Source organism: Vicia villosa, unplaced genomic scaffold (assembly GCF_029867415.1).
Source record: "Vicia villosa cultivar HV-30 ecotype Madison, WI unplaced genomic scaffold, Vvil1.0 ctg.001324F_1_1, whole genome shotgun sequence".
NCBI classification, from domain to species: domain Eukaryota; kingdom Viridiplantae; phylum Streptophyta; class Magnoliopsida; order Fabales; family Fabaceae; genus Vicia; species Vicia villosa.
In genome coordinates this window covers 224,324-243,340 of record NW_026705575.1, presented here as the reverse complement: position 1 = coordinate 243,340, position 19,017 = coordinate 224,324, and the positions used below count along the sequence as shown (strand labels likewise).

General features: G+C 34.1%; 1 protein-coding gene and 2 pseudogenes across 1 annotated transcript; 2 read left to right on the top strand and 1 right to left on the bottom strand.

Annotated features, from left to right (window-relative positions):
- The first annotated feature begins 3,048 nt into the window (after positions 1-3,048).
- LOC131634645 (F-box/kelch-repeat protein At3g23880-like) lies at positions 3,049-4,296 on the top strand. The gene has a single exon (XM_058905298.1). It carries the CDS (start codon positions 3,049-3,051, stop codon positions 4,294-4,296), a length of 1,248 nt encoding a protein of 415 aa, XP_058761281.1.
- Positions 4,297-4,937: 641 nt separating this feature from the next.
- Positions 4,938-9,641, bottom strand: LOC131634647 (fructose-1,6-bisphosphatase, chloroplastic-like; annotated as a pseudogene).
- A 6,169-nt stretch (positions 9,642-15,810) lies between these two features.
- Positions 15,811-18,695, top strand: LOC131634636 (mitogen-activated protein kinase 16-like; annotated as a pseudogene).
- Positions 18,696-19,017: the final 322 nt, after the last annotated feature.

Sequence of the window (19,017 nt, the reverse complement as noted above, 5' to 3'; positions counted from 1 at the left end):
GAGGATGACCACGCCATTGATCTCCTGCCGATCTGTCAGCGGATAGAGATGCTTGGGCGGGACGCGTTGGATCGAGGTGTCGTTCATCAGGGCGGTCCGGAGGCAGTCGCCGTGATGGAGATGATCGTCACTGATGTGGGCCGTGCGGCGGCATACAGACGGCAGAGGAGGGCCCAGGGTGAGAGGGTTAGGCATACCCAATAGTGGTCAGGTTTTTTTTTTTTTGTTTTCGGATTGTATCTTTCGTACACTATTATTATTTGGATTTGGATCGGATCGGTTTGTATATATCACTATTCTTATCATATTAGTATATTAGTATTTTCTGTTTATATATCGCTTATTTTATTTTCCGTCTTTCTTTAATTAAAAATACAAGGTTGTTTCCAAAATCATTAAAAAAAAAACACAGTTTCTGCATAATTCGGAAGTTCATTTCCGAAACCCCCCAAAATCTGAAAAAAGGTGTTTTCGGAAGTTCATCTCAGAAAACACCCCCCATTTGGTGTTTTTGGAGATGAACTTTTGAAGTCTGAGAAAATTTTAAAAAAAAAAAATACTTCGAAAGTTCATTTATGAAGCAAAGGTAAACTGGGGTTTTCGCTGGAGGTGACCCCCATAGAGAGGTGGGTAAAGAAAAAACCAAAATATATCCCCCTATAATTTTGGGGTACCCCTAAGCCTGTAAAAACCAGGATGGTAAATTAAAAAAAAGTTTTACAGGGGTAATTTTATCATCTGGGGGACAAAAGACTTGCAATTTTAATATTTCAGGAAAGTTTTTAAAAACTTTTTTTAAAGGGATAAATCAAAATACGCATATATTGCAGAGAATAAATGACTATTAACCCTTTAATTAAATACATGTAAAACAAACTTATACAGCTAATGTATAAAAATTTAACCGTTACAAAAATACAATGATTGATCTTGGATAAAAATAAACTAACATTCATTTTAATAATTTTAAACGAAAGTTTATATAGATGAAAAAAATAATAAACCAAAATCATTAAAACCAATGTTTTTACAAATGTTTTGTTTTCAGAGGTGTAGAGAAATTTTGTATGTTTGACTGAATATTTAAGTTACTCTTATGAAGTTGTGCATAACCAATACATTCAAAATTTTAGATGAGTAATTATCAAAAATTTATTGCGATAATTAAAAACTATAAATTTTAATTTCATAATTAAGTGGCAATTTTTTTTGAGAATTTCTTTATTGACCCTCTATGGGGTGACCCAGCAAAAATCCAAATTTATCCCTGCTTCAGAGATGCATCTCCAAAGTTTTTTTTAGATATTTCTAAATTTTGGAAATGTATCTCTGATAAAATTGGAATTTTGATTAATTCGAAGATGCATCTGAAAATACAAAAAAATTTGGAATTTTGATTAATTTGGATATGCATATCCGAATTAATCAAAATTCCAAAATATTAAAAATTTTGGGAAGTTAATCAATAAAGGAGGGATCAAATTTAATAAAATATTTTTTTATATGACCGATAATTCCTTTTATATCTATCTAATCAATTCTATATATTAACAAATAATGTCAAATAAATAACACAAAAGTCTACTTTTACAAAAATGAATTTAATTATAAATAACACTACTAAAAATTTGATCAATTAACATATTTTTTATATTACTACTAAAAATTTACTATCATATTGATCTTAGTGAAAAAAAATACTTTTTTTAATTCTTAAACAATTTTTTCATTATTTTCTTCAATTTTATTTAAATTAAAGAATAAAATTAATATTTATATGTATAATATATTTACATACCAGAGATTCACTTTAATTTTAATTCTATTCACTTAACACAGTACTATTTATATTTATGAATTATATTTATTAATGTAATTTCTATCAAATTAATTTTATATGAAATAAAAAATTTCTTTTAATTTTTTAAAAATATTCTCTTTATTTTTTTTAATTTTATTAAAATTAAATTCTATTCTATTCAATTAAAATAAAGTATCAAATAATTTATTTGAAAATAAAGTAATAGATAGTTTTCAAAATGTGCATAAAAAATTGTTGAAAAAATTTAATTATAAATAATAACTACAAAATATTTTAATTTAAAAAAAGATGTTAATAATTATTATCATATCTTATAATAATATATATTTAATAATATCTTTTAGGCTTAATTGCAATTTTGGTCCCCTATTATAATTTTTTTTTAGATTTGATCCCCCTATTTTAAAATCCTGAATTTTAGTCCCTTCATTTTAGTTTATTGATGACATATTCAACATAAATCTTAAATGAAATTGGTTTTTTTTTTAATATTTCACTGTTGAACAGACACTGACACATTATCAATATGAATGTCATTTCATTTAAAAATGTCTTCGAATTTGCAGGGGGACCAAAATCCTCAAAAAACTAAAATATAGGGACTAAAATTACGGGATTTTAAAATAGGGGACCAAAACTAAAAAAGTGATAAATGGGGACCAAAATTGCAATTAAGCCTATCTTTTAATTAATACAATTAATTATACTATTAATTGTATTGATTCTCCTTGATTTTAATTTTTTAATAATTATTAAATTTTTTCGGAAATGGATATCCGAAACATTCCAAGACCTAAAATTGGAATATTTCGGATATGCCTCTCTGAAAACACCCCTCTCCAAAAATACTTTTTTTTGTGTTTTCGGAAATGCACTTCTGAAATCAACTTTTTTTCAGAAAAAGTGATTTCTAATTTATGAAATATAGGGGTATTCTAGAATTTTCGCCGCGGATGACAAAAAGATTAAGGATCAATAAAGAAATTCCAATCTTTTAACCAATACATTTATGACTATTAAGATGAGTAACGTTGCCCTTTATTTTTTGTTGGGTAGGCACCTAAATTTAATTGTTTAGTTTTTCAAATATTCAAATGATTTCCATGACTTGTGGGCCTTAATTCAGGTGAGCCTTGTAAAGGAAGCTTGGTCTACCCTATTTCTCTTACTATTTAGTTGAATAATAATAATAATAGGGTTTAGAGTAGTAGGTAGTTACGATGAATATGGATTATCTTCCGATTAAGAAACGAATTCAATCCAATGCACCACTGCCCCCGCCATCGCCATTCATTCCTGACGAAATCATATCTGAAATTTTGTGTTTGCTTCCTGTGAAAATACTCGTGCAACTCAAATGTGTGAGCAAGATATGGAACACTCTAATTTCCGATCCATCCTTTGTACAAAAACACTTGAAGAGTTCCTCACTAAACCCGTACCTCCTTTTCACACCAAGGAAACTGAAATACCCTATGGGTATAGTCAAATTCTTCCCCGTGCTTCGTTTACTCGAGACGGATTCGTCAATCACTGTTTCTAACGACAGTTTCACTGGAGGGATGTACAATTGTCAAGTTGTTGGTATCTGCAACGGATTAATCTGTTTGTTTTTCCATTATCACTATCGAAAGTACTGGTTTCGTTTATGGAACCCTGCGACGAGGACACTATCTAAAAAACTAGGGACTTTTAAAGACCAGAAAACTGTATATGACTCTCGCAAGTTCACTTTTGGTTGTGATATTTCAACTGGAACTTACAAGGTCGTCGCCTCAAATAAGGTTAAGGTTCGAGAAGAGAACACACTTTCGGTGAGAAGTCAGTTCACAATTTTCAGTTTGGATGATAATTGTTGGAGAAGTTTTCAATATGGCTCTTCAATACCCGTTAACTTGATATATGCTAGTAACACTGAAAGGATTAATAATGGTCTGCATTTGAATGGTACTGTTAACTGGTTGGCTCTACCCAAATACATTAAACCATTTTATCGATATGATTGCAAGTCTATTGCTAATGCACAACAGTTTGTTATTGTTTCGCTTGATCTTTCTACCGAGACATGCACACAGTTTTTGCTGCCGTCGGGTTTTGATGAGGTGCCATTCTTTCAGCCGACTCATAGTGTTCTAATGGACTGCCTTTGCTTTTCCCATGATTTAAAGGGGTCTGAATTTGTTATATGGCAGATGAAGGAGTTTGGAGTGCAAAAGTCGTGGACTCTGTTATTTAAAATTAACTACTTTGATATTCAAATGCCCAACAGTCTAATTCATATTGGTACTTCTTTGTTGCCGTTGTACCTTTCTAAGAATGGAGATACATGTATCTTGGCAGGTTATGAAGATGACCAAGTAGTTATCTATAATCAGAGAGAAAAGAGAGTAAAGAGAATTGGAGTTGCAATTGCAACGGAATTGTGTTGGTTTTCTCCTATGGAATACGTGGAAAGTTTAGTTTCAACTTGTTGAAAGTAAGTTCTCTTCTATTGTTTTCAATTTTGTATCATGTGTGGATATATCATAAGATGCATGGTATTGTCAACATGATTCTTTTATTTGTATGCTGATAATGATATAGATATGAAATTTATTATTTAATGGCAGGACCAATGAAATTTTGCTGCTATAATGCATCTGAAAGCATGAAAACTGATTCTTGATTCAGCTGCTGATGCTCCTAAAAGCATGAAAAATCAATGGTCCAATGAGATTTTGGCACTTTTGTTCAAAATTAAAGTCGTAAGACCCTTCTTCCTTTGATATTTCTAACTCAAATGACAATCCTTTCAAAGGAATTGACATTTCAAGTCTTTGGTAGAATCGACTTTTCAAGTCTATGGACAGATAATGTTTAAGGAGATACAGCGGATATGTAGTAATTTGATCAATTTTTACTTGCATCGAGACACTTTGTTATTTTGAACAGGAAATGGAGCGACATGATTGTTTCTTTGTAGTTTTAAGGCTAGGTAACTTGTGCAGCTAAAACATGATTAGCACTTCAAAATTTTATACAAAATGCTTATGTGCAAAATGCAAACTAATCTGAATTACCTTGAAATATTCGTTTCCCTTCTTTTCTTTGGAACAGAGAAATCAAATGAGAGGAATAAAATAAAAGAACTCTTCCTTAAAACCACTTGATTGTGACTAGTTTCATTGAGAAAAAGATTCTTAAACAAAACAACTTTCATTGCATCAGTATGTCATTTAAGCTAAGTACTTTTCAACCTTCTCCACCTCTTCTGTGCTCCCAATGTAAAGTGGAACACGTTGATGAATCTGTCCATAAAATGGAAAAAATGAATAAGTCTATCATCACACCATTTATCATAAACTATTAAAGATTTTAGCATGGTTTCGTAAAGCTCGGTTTACCGGTTAAACTCAGTTCAACCAAACTGCAGTTCAAAACCGACAAACTGGCCGGTTCCTGGTTCAACCGGTTCGGACTAGTTTTAAAAAATTTGAATTTTAGTAACATATAAATTAAATCTACACTTACTTCTGTGGGTTGAATGTCAAGTACTCTCTGATGACCATCTGAACCTTTTCCACCAGCCTGTTCAACAATGAAGCTCATTGGAGCACACTCGTACAAAAGCCTAAGCTTCCCATTCTTACTTTTCTTGTCCCTAGGATATCCATAAATGCCACCATATAACAGTGTCCTGTGGAAATCACCAACCAAACTACCAATATACCTTGCTGAATAAGGCTTGCCACTAGGACCTGGCTCCTTAAGATCATCAATATATTTCTTCAAGTTTTCATCCCACAGCTTGTAGTTTGTTAGGTACCAAATATGTGTGTGTAAGCCCAATTGGCTTAGGCCCATTTGGAGTAATCAAAAGTAGAAGATTAGAGGAGATAGTTAGTTACAGGAGAGAGAACGGGTAGAGTTGGTTATAAAGAGGGTGGAAAGTAAGAGTATAGGTATCGGGGAGAAATCATTTGTTTTAGTTATGGACAGAGAATATTGTTCTCTGTAGGAGCTTGGCTCTGGGGTAGATTGGGATTCTTCCCTTTCTGCATCTTATATTTCATCATTAATCAAATTCCGTTTATTTCCTAAAGTTTTACTGTTTTATTTCTTTAATTTCTGTTTTGGAATTTCGGGATCCTAACAATGGTCCGACCTACCGGATGCATCGAGGAAGAGCCAGTGACGTTGTCGGAGAAGGTACTTCCAATCTTTGATGGAACGGAAGACGCTTACTGGTGGCTGATCCAGTTGGATCGGTACTTTGAAGCCAACCGCTGGATTTCAGAAAAGATGAAAGTAGACTGGGTGACTCTGTTTGCATTGAGAGGAGAAGCTTCTTTATGGTGGTATTCTTGGAAGAAAAACCATCAAAGTGCAACATGGAAGGAATTTGAAATGGCCTTTATCAAGAATTTCATCCCAGATCTGTGGGATATGCTTGAAGTTGCAGAGGATGAGGAGAACCAGGGCGATGACCACATTCTAACTGAAAATAATGAGGAGTCAAAGAATAGTGGTGTTGAATCGGTGATAGAGGAAGACCAGATGTTAGTTGACAAGAGGAATGAAGAAGAGGAGATCTCAACTACTGATTGGTGCAAAGGAACCGACGTCAAAGGATTAACCCTTGAAACTAAGAAGATGCAAGAACCACTACGGTCAATGGCGATATTTCTCAATATGGATATCACAGGAAGCAAGGAAGTGAAAGAATTCAAAGGGTGTGTTGAATCAGGAAGGTTTGAGAAGATAAACGTATCAAGCACAATGGTGGAGAGAGTATGTGCACATAAATCATACTTGAGATCACCATTGAAGCCGACATACGCCGGACGATTTGTAACGGCACTACCGCGGCGAATCTTGCAACCCCCACCGATCAAAACAAGATCAAGCTGGACAATACCCTCTTTAGTGAGGAAACCACCAAAGCCGCCAGATGTTAAACACCATGTGAAGAGTCCACCACAACAAAAATTGTTGGAAGAGTTTCCAAGGGTAAACGGTAAGAAGCAACTGATGATGATGGGAGTCGAAGGGGAAAACAATCGTAAGTCTCGCAAAAAAGGGGTGAAGGTGAGTTACGACCGCTTAGATAATTATAGGTCTAAGTTTGACAATGACACCATCGATTCTTCATCTCTGAAGGATTCAATCATCTTTTCCTTTTCTCAAAAAGAATCACACCGAAAACTATACTGTGCAGCGAAGAAGATTCAAAGGGCATGGGGCTCCACCATGGTCGGAGAAATGCCTAAGACAGTCCCTCCACACTTGAAACAGTCAATTGCCGTCCACCGTATAGTTACGATGCCATCACTGCAGAACGAGTTACGTTGGGTGCTTATGATGGAGAATCCGGGTCGAGTGAAAGAGGGTGATAGAAGGGCAAACTTGTCTTTAGGTAAGTTGGGTGAATTCTTTAATTTAATGGGTCTGACCCAAGTTGTTGATAGTTATGGGGTTCAAGAAAAATGGGTTTGTAGTATATGGGACCCAACCCCAGAAACACCACTTGAGAATTGGGAAAAAAATTGTGTTGACCAAATATGTTGTGTTTTCCCATTGCCCCTAACTAGAGCCTTTATAGAAGTATTGCATTTCAATACTATTGGGGAAAAATATCCTTCAGTTCCATACTCCACAAGAAATGGAAGAAATACTCTTTTAAGTGCCTTACAGATGGTTACATATGCTATTGCCAAGTGGGTATATAACCATGTCAAGGTACTAAGTGCTTTACAGATGTCTATCTATGCTACTGCCAAGTGGGTACATACCTTGGATGGTTCATGGAATTCTTTGCTCCCATCATTGCATGGTAAGTCCCAATTTCAATATAGAAAATTTGAGAAGGCAATGAAGCAATCCTCCACATATGTTTTGTTCACTCAATATCTCTCAATTTTTCGGGGGCTACTTGATACACTTAAAAGCTTTATTTCCTACTTCATGGATATGGAAGCAAATCATGTAACCTATGAAGAAAGTTTATTCCAATACACAAATTATCAGAGTGCACACCTACAACATGAGTCCATGATAAATGAGTATATGTGCTCTTCCCTCACTGCCATTTACTTGGTTAGAGCTGCAAATTTTGTTTTGTTGTTTGGAAACTCTATAACAAATGGTGTTGACATGATGCTGGAGAGTATAGGAGATGCAACCATAGTTAGGCTGGAAGCATCAACTAAGCTTGTTATTCAAGTGAATCGGGTTGTTGCGATGGATGAGGGTCTATTTCCTCAGCAAGTTGAAAAAAGTAGCAGGCTACGATGCAAATGTAGAGCGGGGGAAATTGTTTGGGTGGTTCAAAGGGTTGAAACCGGATCATCAACCTTTGAACAGTGGGACCCAGGTGGAAGGACCCTAATTTTCAACTATTGTACAAGGAGAGTTTTTAGAAGAACTACCATGGGTCAATTTTTATTTCAGTGGAAAATAATGTTTTTTCATGATTGGGTCAATATCCCCACCGTTCAGATCAATCATATGTGTTTTCTTAAACCCACCATTGGAGAATGTGTTTATGGGGCAGCACCAGGTTTTAAAATCTGGGAGTTTGAATGGAAGCAACAGTTCGTTGCAACTTTTATTGTGTTGCTCAAGTATAGGATCTATGGAAAATGTTCAGGCCCAAACCACACAAGAATTCAATACTATGAGTATACAAATGTCTCAGCACCAACAAGGGAGGAAGCCTCTAGTGGAACAGCAGAGTTTATCAAGCAACCAAAATCTCTGTTCAATACTGCAGGTTATAACAAGGCAGCAGCTACTGGAAAGTGAATTCTTTTTTCTCTGCCTTGAGGACAAGGCACATTTTAAGGGGGTGGTATTGTTAGGTACCAAATATGTGTGTGTAAGCCCAATTGGCTTAGGCCCATTTGGAGTAATCAAAAGTAGAAGATTAGAGGAGATAGTTAGTTACAGGAGAGAGAACGGGTAGAGTTGGTTATTAAGAGGGTGGAAAGTAAGAGTATAGGTATCGGGGAGAAATCATTTGTTTTAGTTATGGACAGAGAATATTGTTCTCTGTAGGAGCTTGGCTCTGGGGTAGATTGGGATTCTTCCCTTTCTGCATCTTATATTTCATCATTAATCAAATTCCGCTTATTTCCTAAAGTTTTACTGTTTTATTTCTTTAATTTCTGTTTTGGAATTTCGGGATCCTAACATAGTTCCCTTCATTGAAAGAATAGATTTTCCCTGATTTCGGTATTTGGAGATTCTCTTGAGTCAAAACGAACTCTCCGTACATTGGATCTAATGTGAATACAAACACTCCTTTGCCTATGGTAAGAACAAAGATTACTGAACTCGAATACATGCAGTAGCCAGCGGCGAGAAGGTTGCTTCCTGGTTGACACACATTCACAATGCACCTTTGTTCTTCTGTGCCAAGCTGCAATAAACATATACATATACATTGTGTTAGGCGATATTTTAGAAGTCTCGTTAACTCAGCTCAGTTGGTAGTTATACAGGAACATCAGAGGATATATTTTAAAAACCACAACAGAGACTTTTGAATCATGATTCAATTGGTTCGAGTTCGGCCATGAAGAAACATTCAATTCCAAATTATCACTTACTGTGTTGTCATCAGAGTCATCACCAAACTCAGGAAGACACTCGTCATTGGGGCTGTAAATCCCGAAAATCGAACCAGTTGAGACTGCAGCATCAAGATTGGATGAACCATCAAGTGGATCAAATACAACAATGTAGTTTCCAGAATAACTTTCTTCTACTGCCACTGGCATATCCTCTTCCTCCGACGCGATTATTCCTGTCCTACCACTTGATCTCAAGCAATTTGAGAATACCTGAACAAAAACACATTGTTTAATAATTTTAGAACCTACTTGAATAAACTTCTAAGTATAAGTATCTATACATTTGGTTAAGAATGTGACAAACAAACATTCTAGTACATTCTTTTGGATTTCGTGACAAATAATACAAAAAATATAATTTAAATAAAAATATCAAACATAAAAAATAGTTTTAATTATTTTTCAAATGCCCAACAATTTGTTATTGTTTTGCTTGATCTTTCAACCGAGACATCCACAAAGTTTTTGCTGCCTCTGGGTTTTAATGAGGTGCCACTCTTTCAGCCAACACTTAATGTTCTAATGGGCTGCCTTTGTTTCCTGCATGATTTAAAGAGATATGAATTTGTTGTATGGCAGATGAAGGAGTTTGAAGTTCAAAAGCCTTAGATGATGTTATATAAAATTACATACAAGACATTCAAACAGACGACTATCTAAGTCAAATTAGTACTTATTTTGGTGCCGTTGTACCTTTTTAAGAATGGAGATATATGTATATTGGCAAATTATGATGATAATCAAGTACTTATATACAAACAGAGAGAAAAGAGAGTAAGGAGAACTACAATTGCAGACAAATTATGTTGGTTTTCTGTCATGGAATACGTGGAAAGTTTAGTTTCAACTTGTTGAAAGTAAGCTCTCTTCTACTCTTTACAATTTGTTAGCATGTGTAGATCTTTCATAAGATGCATGGTATTGTCAACAGACTTCATTTATTTGTATGCTAATAATGATATATTGCTATGAAATCTATTATTTAATGATAGGACCTTTGTATAGGCTATGCAACCTTGATTTGGCTGCTGTTTTGACCATTATCATATGCAATCATTCATTTTTCTCGGAGGACGGGACGATTTGTAAGATTTATGTAGTGTGATCAAAGCATAGGAAGTAGGACATAGTAATATTAATTTTTGCCATTTTCTCGATTTTTATTTAAGGGGTTGAAGTTTGTACAACTAGCCACAGTTTAACCCATTTTAATTTTTGACTTGGATGTTTAGTTATGTTGAAGTTCATATATGATATTATCAACTTATATATCATCTTTATTTTATAAAAAGTTGCTTATGTTGAAGTTCATATATGATATTATCAACTTATATATCATCTTTATTTTATAAAAAGTTGCTTGCTATCTTTTTGAAACGTTGTTGTGTTAGAAATATCTAAAAGATCAAAATGATTCAGGCTAAATAGTGAATGAATACTTAGGATAATGTCAGCCTTATTCGAGTCTGTACAAGACCGGTAAATAACTCGTATGCAAGGAAGAGTGTCTGGAAGAGGATTTATGATTTTTGTGTGTTTCATTTTGGATTCATAAATGTATATTAATAGGTCAGGCATGTGTTGTTTCATAAGTTTGTATTTCTTGATAAAACAACACATTTTCACCATATATTGCAATGTTTCACCTATAATGACACAAGACACCCATTCATGAAGTGTTGTAAATTTGAATTCGAAAAATAAATTTTATGCAACAATCAAAAATCTATTCTCCTTTTTTGTCAAATTAGAACACACTATGGGAATTATTATTTTATAATTTCCAACAATCCCCCACTTGTTCTAATAATGACAAAAACTCATTCCAGAAATAAAGATATAAAGAGTGTTAATACAACTAGGTATCTTTCGATTTAAAACTTAACCTTAGTGAGAATAACCCAAAGTTTAATTGAAATACTAGGTAGCAATGCTTTTAAACCATTAATCCATGTGATTAGACCGGCGTTACCTTACACACACTCTTTAAAGGTTATTCCTCTACATATCTCGCTTAGCACTTATTTATGGTCATATGCTATGCTGTTTCATGAATTTTTCATGAGAGAAACTCTAACTCTCACTTTGAGACGGCACCATCTCAAAATTCACATAGGTGAAGTTCATATTATGTCTTTTTCCATGAGACATGTACCCTCGGTATTGAACTTCATTAAGAGTTTGAAATGTTTGATAATTATCACGAAATGTTTGATAATTATCCAAATCCACGACTTATTTTTACCCATTGAATCTTGAGGTTAATATTATGTTAACATAAGACTGGGTTGTCGCCGTTGTCGGAACTCTTGCTCAAGGAGTTTCAACCTCATACCTCTCGAGGTTGTCTATACTAAGTCTCTGACCAGTAGCTTAGTAAATGATTTTCCCAAATTATAGATCGATCGTATGTATGTGGGTGAAATGATTATATCCTTAATTAATTTTCTCATGAAATAATATCTAAGGCCTCGGTGCCTAGACTTTCCATTATACACTTTGCTGAATGCTCTAACTAAAATGGCCTGACTATCGCAATGTGCCAACACCTTTAAAATATTGTCTTTAACCAATGGAACTTCCAACTTATAATCCCTTAACCATTCAAATTCTTTACCAGCGGAAGCGAGAGCCATAAACTTTTATTCCATGGTTTAGAAAGTGATGCATGTTTATTTCTTGCTCGTCCAAGAAATTAAATCCAGCTAGTGTAAATATCCACGAATTTATAAATTTATAATCCCCAGCGCTCGATATCCAAATCTTATTGGTACATTCTTCTAATATGGTAGGAAACCTACCATAATGAAGATCAAGATTTTGGTTTTAAAAGATAATGAAAAATCTTTGTGGTGGTCTTCCAATCCTCACCATTTGGATTGCTAGTAAATTTACTCGTTTATTATTGGAAACTGCTATATCGCATATAGTACATTGCATTAGAAAACCAATTTCACTTGTGTATTCTAATATAGCCATAACTCTTCCATCATCATTTTGACACTAAGATTAAATTGAATATTCACTTTTTTTTAAAACGTGGCCGTTTGAACTTATCAAGAACTTTCTCAACAAAGTGTATTTGACTAAGTTCATAACCCCGTTATTTTTGTATTACTTTGATCCCCAAAAGAGTGTCAACTAGTCCAAGATCTTTCATCTTGAATGTGGAAGTTTTCTCAATATAGTGTGTTTGACTATGTTTTATACCCCACTCTTTCGCTTTACTTTGATCAAAAAGAGTGTTCACTATTTCAAGATTTTTCATCTTGAATGTGGAAGTTAGAAACCTCTTTGTTTCTAAGATTCAATTCATCTCGTTGCTAATGATCAACATGTAATCAACATAGAGACAAAGGAATATCACAATATTCTCACACAACTTTGTGTACAAACACTTGCAACAAGAATTAGATGAAGAATATTTTTAGATAATCATGCATGATGATGCAAGAAGGTTTTTTAGATGAAGTGAGAGATGAAATTATGAGAAATTTAGAGTAATATATATAGCATAAATTGCAATGAGTATCTTAGTTTTGTTCACTTTTCTCAAATTCTCACTTGAATTTTTATGTTCAACCTTCTTAATCAACTTCATCTTTGATGTACATGACACTATTGATCCTTTTCTTCTTTGATAATCCTTGTCATCATCAAAACTAGATATAAGATGTATTCTTCACAATCTCCCCCTTTTTGATGATGACAAACTCTTTGAATTTGTGTTTTGATAAGATTGAAAAGTCTCCCTAAGTTATGTGTCTCCTTTTTAATTTTTTGAACTTTGCAATGACAGAGTCAAACTTTTGATGTCATTGTTTCACTGCTTGTTTTAATCCATACAAGGATTTGACAAGCTTTCATACCTTTTGTTCATTACCAGGAAGCATATAACCTTCTGATTTTTCCATGTAAATCTCCTCATCGAGATCTCCATTTGATGAACTATAAGATCATGCAAAGAAAATAATGCAAACGAAACTCCAATTTTCGTTGTGCTTGCTATACTAGTGCATACGTGTTGAACCAATAAACACCTTCCTTTTTTCCAAACTCTTGGTCATTATTCTATCCTTGTAGGTGTTTAGTGTACCATCACTATGATACTTCCTTCTAAACACTCACTTGCATCCAATAGGTCTTGATCCGTTAGGTAGATCGACAAGTTCTCAAATATGGTTTGGCATTGTTGAATCAATTTCGTCTTGGATATCATCCTTCCAAAACCGGAGTTCTATGAAGTTGTTGTTTCCTTATAAGTCTTAGGATCGTCTTCCACTTGAGCAATAAAAACCTTACGAACAAAATTCTCACTATTTCATTCTATCAAATAAATGAAATAAATTGACTATTGATTTTGTTTGGTCCTTGATCGTTAAGTCTTTCAGACTATGCTGCTTATCCTATGTTCGTGTTATTTTTCAACAATCTGTGACGAACTTTCGATTTGTGTTCCAACAGTCTGTTAAGAACCTTTCTCACGAGGTTCTTCATTTGCGGGAATATCGAATTCCTTATCCTCTGCGATAAGGTTCTAAAATTCCACATCTCGGAATTTAAAGGTTATATTAGACTCTAAATTTAAAAGTCTATATATATTTTACTGTTAGGTGCAAAGCTTATAAAACACATTTGATACCTCGAGGATTCAACTTAATCCTTTTAGAATTCATATTTTTTATTTAGGGTTAATAGTGGTTTATCCCCCTGCAATATAGGCGTGCTTTGATTTACCCCCCTTTAAAAAAAATTAAATACCCCCCTAAAATTTTGGGGCACCCCCTAAGCGTGTAAAAACCAGGGTTGTAAATGAAAAAAAAAACTTTTACAGGGAGTAATTTTGCCATCTGGGGGGCAAAAGACTTATAATTTTAATATTTCAAGGAAGTTTTTAAAAAAAAATTAAAGGGGGTAAACTAAAACACGCCTATATTGTAGGGAGTAAATTACTTTTAACCCTTTAATTAAATCATTCATAATAAAAAAGCAAGATGAGAATTTTGCCAAGTCTGCCAAGTGACATCATTCTAGGTACCATGCTATTTTTAAAGTTTTCATTTAAAGTAATATTTCTATTTTTGTTTTTATTACTTATTATTGGTTTTTTATATTTTTTTATTTAATTTTCACGTGAAACACTTCAACCCCTTCATATGACTGTCTATTGGGATACATTCCCCATTTCCCATTTTTTTTCTTTTTCCACACAAGATAGCAGCCAAAATTTATGGCTGTTTCTCGATTTTTTTCACGATAAAGTTCCAATTTGAATTTAGGTTTCTCATTCTTCTCATTCAACCATTACTCTGCGACGCTTGAGCTTCTCAAAGATTTGTTGAAAGAGGCGAGTGAAGACAAAATTGAAGAGAAAATCGGAGACAACAAATTTCAGGGACACTCTCTAACTTCTTGCTTCCAAGATTTCGATTCAGTTTTCTTCTCCTCCGAATTATTCTTCTATTTGCGTTTCTTCTTCTTGATTCTTGTGCGATTCTATTGTGGAGAAACTGTTGCATGGACGTTTAAAGGTTTGGATTATTGAAGTTTTGATGAGTTGATGAAAATATGATGTTTGATGAACCGTTGAAAGTTGTTGTGTTGGTTTTGTGAAGGAAACTGATGCTATGATGTTAATTTGTTAGTTTGTGCAAAATCGGGGGTTCAGTTTATGCAGGTTTGATGTGTTTGTGAGGAAATTTGTTGACTTGATGAAGCTGATGTAATGAGAGCTTTGATGTTTGGAATCAGTGAGATCTTTATGATTTTTATTTTTTCGTTCTCTTTGAATTTTTGTGGTTTTACAGATCCTTTGTCTTCTTCTACATTTCTGAAGGTTTTGTGTGAATTGGGGAAATGGTGATGAAGATTTTTGGGTTTGTGATGAATTTAGGGTTTATGATATCAACTAATTTCTTCTTCTATTTGTGTTTCTTCTTCTTAGAATCTTTGTGGTTTTAAAGTATTTAAATTTGGTTGGACTGGATTTCTTAGGCTAAGGTATGAACCAAATTTTATGCTTTGTAATTGTAAATTTTGAAAGTTTATTTTGAATTTGAATTTAGCATAACAAGGGCTCCCTATTTTCATAATTGATTTTGCGAGTTTCCCGTCATGATGGATCTCTTTCTCTGTTTCATAAGCATCCTCCTCCAACGAAGAAGACGCTGACTCTGCTCATATTTTCGAGGTTCAGTTTTCGCTTTTATTGTTTTACATTCAATTGAAATTCTTGAATCTGAAAATTCATGTGAAAAATTGGGTGCAGAAATTGAAGGAATCAGAAAGGAAACTGATGAATGAGTGTATCTACGTACATAAAATGCGAACATGTTTAATTTACACTATGTATATTATCATAACAACGCTATAGCAATGCTGGTTTGCTTGGGGGTGTTAGTGTCGCATAAATACTATGTAACATTTTGTACTACATAGCTGATCGTTAAACAATGTCGGTTTGTGCAGGTTGTTGTCATTGTCGGTGTTGCTTTGCAGGTTATGGAAATCGATTGGATGTTATCACAACCCATTGAGCTGTTGTAGCTTCTTTGTTTGCAGTTATAATATCGAGTAGCTCATAAACTGGAATTCGGCTCTGATTATGCAGCTGTCGCAGGATATCAGTTCACGTAGGGCTAATTGGAACAGATTATCTAATACAGGTTGGTATCCATTATTTCACAATCAATATACATTCAAATTTTTTTTGTGGTAGTCCTATAAGGTACTTTCATTATTTTCGTGCGTCTCTGTATTTACAGCAACATTGATAATCAATTACATGGTTTCAGGTTTGGTTTATATGTTTTAGTATACATCTAAATTATGATTCATGGTTATGTGTTGTAGTTTAAATCCATCCTTCCTGATAGAAGTACACAAGTAGACATATCACTTGTGGTATGAAATGATTCAACTTTCTAGAGAATATTGAAGTATTGTGTATTTACTGATCTTCATCTCAACACTTGCAAATTTGTTTATTAAGACCAATCAGAAGAGCTTATTTGGACTTTAAGACATAAACATTTTGACTTTAGTTTATCTTTTTGTTAAACAAATAGATTATTTGTAGAACTCTGAACTTAAATTTATGGAAGAAGATCGACTCTGTGCAAAGTTCTTTCAAAAGCTCATTTACTATTGAAATGTTTAATTTTTAGTCTTATCAAATAGTAGGTTGATCAAGCTAGTTAAGTGAAGATCTTTAACGTATTTTTTCATTTGTGTATATCTCACTATATATTATTGAAAACCTTTTATTTTCCAGTATAGACCAGCTATAGACATGTGGAGCATTGGCTGTATATTTGCAGAACTTTTTACCGGAAAACCTCTGTTCCCTGCGAAGAATGTTGTCCATCAATTGGATATCATGACTGATTTTCTTGGAACACCATCTCCTGATTCCATTGCAAGGGTTTTTCGTTAAGCTTTTCTTCTTCGTACAGATTTGTTTAATTTATTTTGTTACTTATTGAAAATATGTTAATTAATAGGTATGGAATGAGAAAGCTCGGAGATACTTGAGCAACGTGCGTAAGAAGAAGCCACTTCCTTTCGCGCATAAATTTTCGGATACATACCCCCTTTCTCTACGACTGTTAGAAAGAATGTTGGCATTTGAGGCTAAAGATCGGCCTACTGCTGAAGAGGTTGAATATTGACGTCCAACTATCTGTTCTTCAATTTCTCTCTGGTTATATCTGGTTAACCGTGTATCTTATGTGTAATAATGGAAGGCCCTAGCAGATTCTAATTTTAAAGGCTTGACCAAGGTCGAGAGAGAACCTTCTGCTCAGCCAGTTACTAAGATGGAATTTGAATTTGAGAGGCGGAGGATAACAAAGCAAGATGTAAGAGAGCTTATATATCGAGAAATATTGGAGTACCATCCGAAGATGTTAAAGGAATTTTTAAAGGGATCACAGCCAACGGGTTTCATGTATCCAAGGTTTTGTTTAAACCTCTACCCATATTTTTGTTTCACATAACAATTCTTTTTGCATTGGTTTAAGCACTTTATGAACTCATTTCATTATTTGTTTCACTTGATGTTGTTACTCAACAGTTTGTAAATTTGGATAATTATTGGCATTTGTCTAAACCTGTGCCTTATTTATTTGCATATAACTTATGCACATTTTCTATTTCTTTTCCACACACTCAAGATATCACTATTAGTTTTCTTTTCAAAAATTTACCTGATTATGCTATTACCGAAACATAATTTTAACTACAAATTCATTCTTTATGGATTGTATTTTTGGATATATTTATTTGTATGTTTTTTCCCGTAATATATGTATTGTGTAAGTTCAGTCTCTGATTTCGCCCCTTGGTTCCCAATCCATTTTGAGTAGTATTGTAGACCTTTTCAAGAAGCAATTTGCATATCTTGAGGAGCATTATGGAAAAGGGGAGATGTTGCTCCACCTGAGCGACAACATGCGTCTTCGTTGCCTGGGTATCCTAATTTTCTTACTGTTTTTTTTAATTTCCAGTTTCCTCTTTGGCCAATGCCGTTATTTAATCTTGACAAATGCCAATTTAAAAGACACCCCTTTGTTTGCTTTAAAACTTCCTACTGTCTGTAAATGCATAGCGTGTGTGTTGTATTATGATAACACAATGCAGAATAAAACTGAGGTTGCAGAGGATTTATCCAAATGTTGCATCAAAGAAGTTGAGAAACCACCTGTAGATAGGAGTAGTGTTATTCTTTCGATGACCCGACTTCCTTTACAAACTCCTCAAAATGTTCAAGGTCTGATTACTAACTTGAGTATGTACAAATTGGCATTAAACCGTCACAACACAAATACCTTCGAGTTAAGAATTTATCGTATAAAATAGGCTAATTTTACATAGATTTTAGGAATTATATTGGTACTCGTCCAATGTACATTCATGGTTTAATTTCTACAGGTCTTGTTGCAAGTCCCAAAAAATTTGTTGGTTCTACAATGCATTATAAGAACTGTGGGGTGGCAGCAGAAATCGAACAACGGAGAGTGGTTAGGAATGCATCTATTTTGAATTAGTATGCGGCTTCAAGTTATCCGTGGAGAAATCCAAACTATAAAAGCGAGAGGATAGAAGATGATGTGATTGAAGGTTCTAATGGGATGCAACTAAAGCTTCAATACATAGCAAGGAAAGTTGATGCTGCTCAAGACGAAGCAGGTAGCCAGTGGTTATTGATTTTTATCCTGCTGCTCAAGGCGGAGCATTTAGCCAGTGGTATTGATTTTTGATAAAAAGTGAAGTTTACGCGGCTTTAAATTGCGTTGTGCCATGAAGATCTTGTGATACATGGATTTCATGTGCTACACCTAATCTTCAGTTTCTGAGCTGCAGAAAATTTAAGTGGGCATAACTTGACTATGATCAACTTAAGATAGCTTGAGAGATTCACTTACAAAGAACAAGTTTCTGGCAAACAATTTCGTCAATCGGAGTATTGGAGGGGAGTCTCGCAGGTTCTAATTATGATTTTCTTACACTAATTTGTGAAATAATAGAAACACACGAGACATGGTAACATATGAACTTGAAGGCACTGTTGTTCAATGCAGA

Excerpts from the sequence above, each read along its gene's own strand:
- LOC131634645 (XM_058905298.1), top strand. The coding sequence starts at position 3,049 with ATGGATTATCTTCCGATTAAGAAACGAATTCAATCCAATGCACCACTG.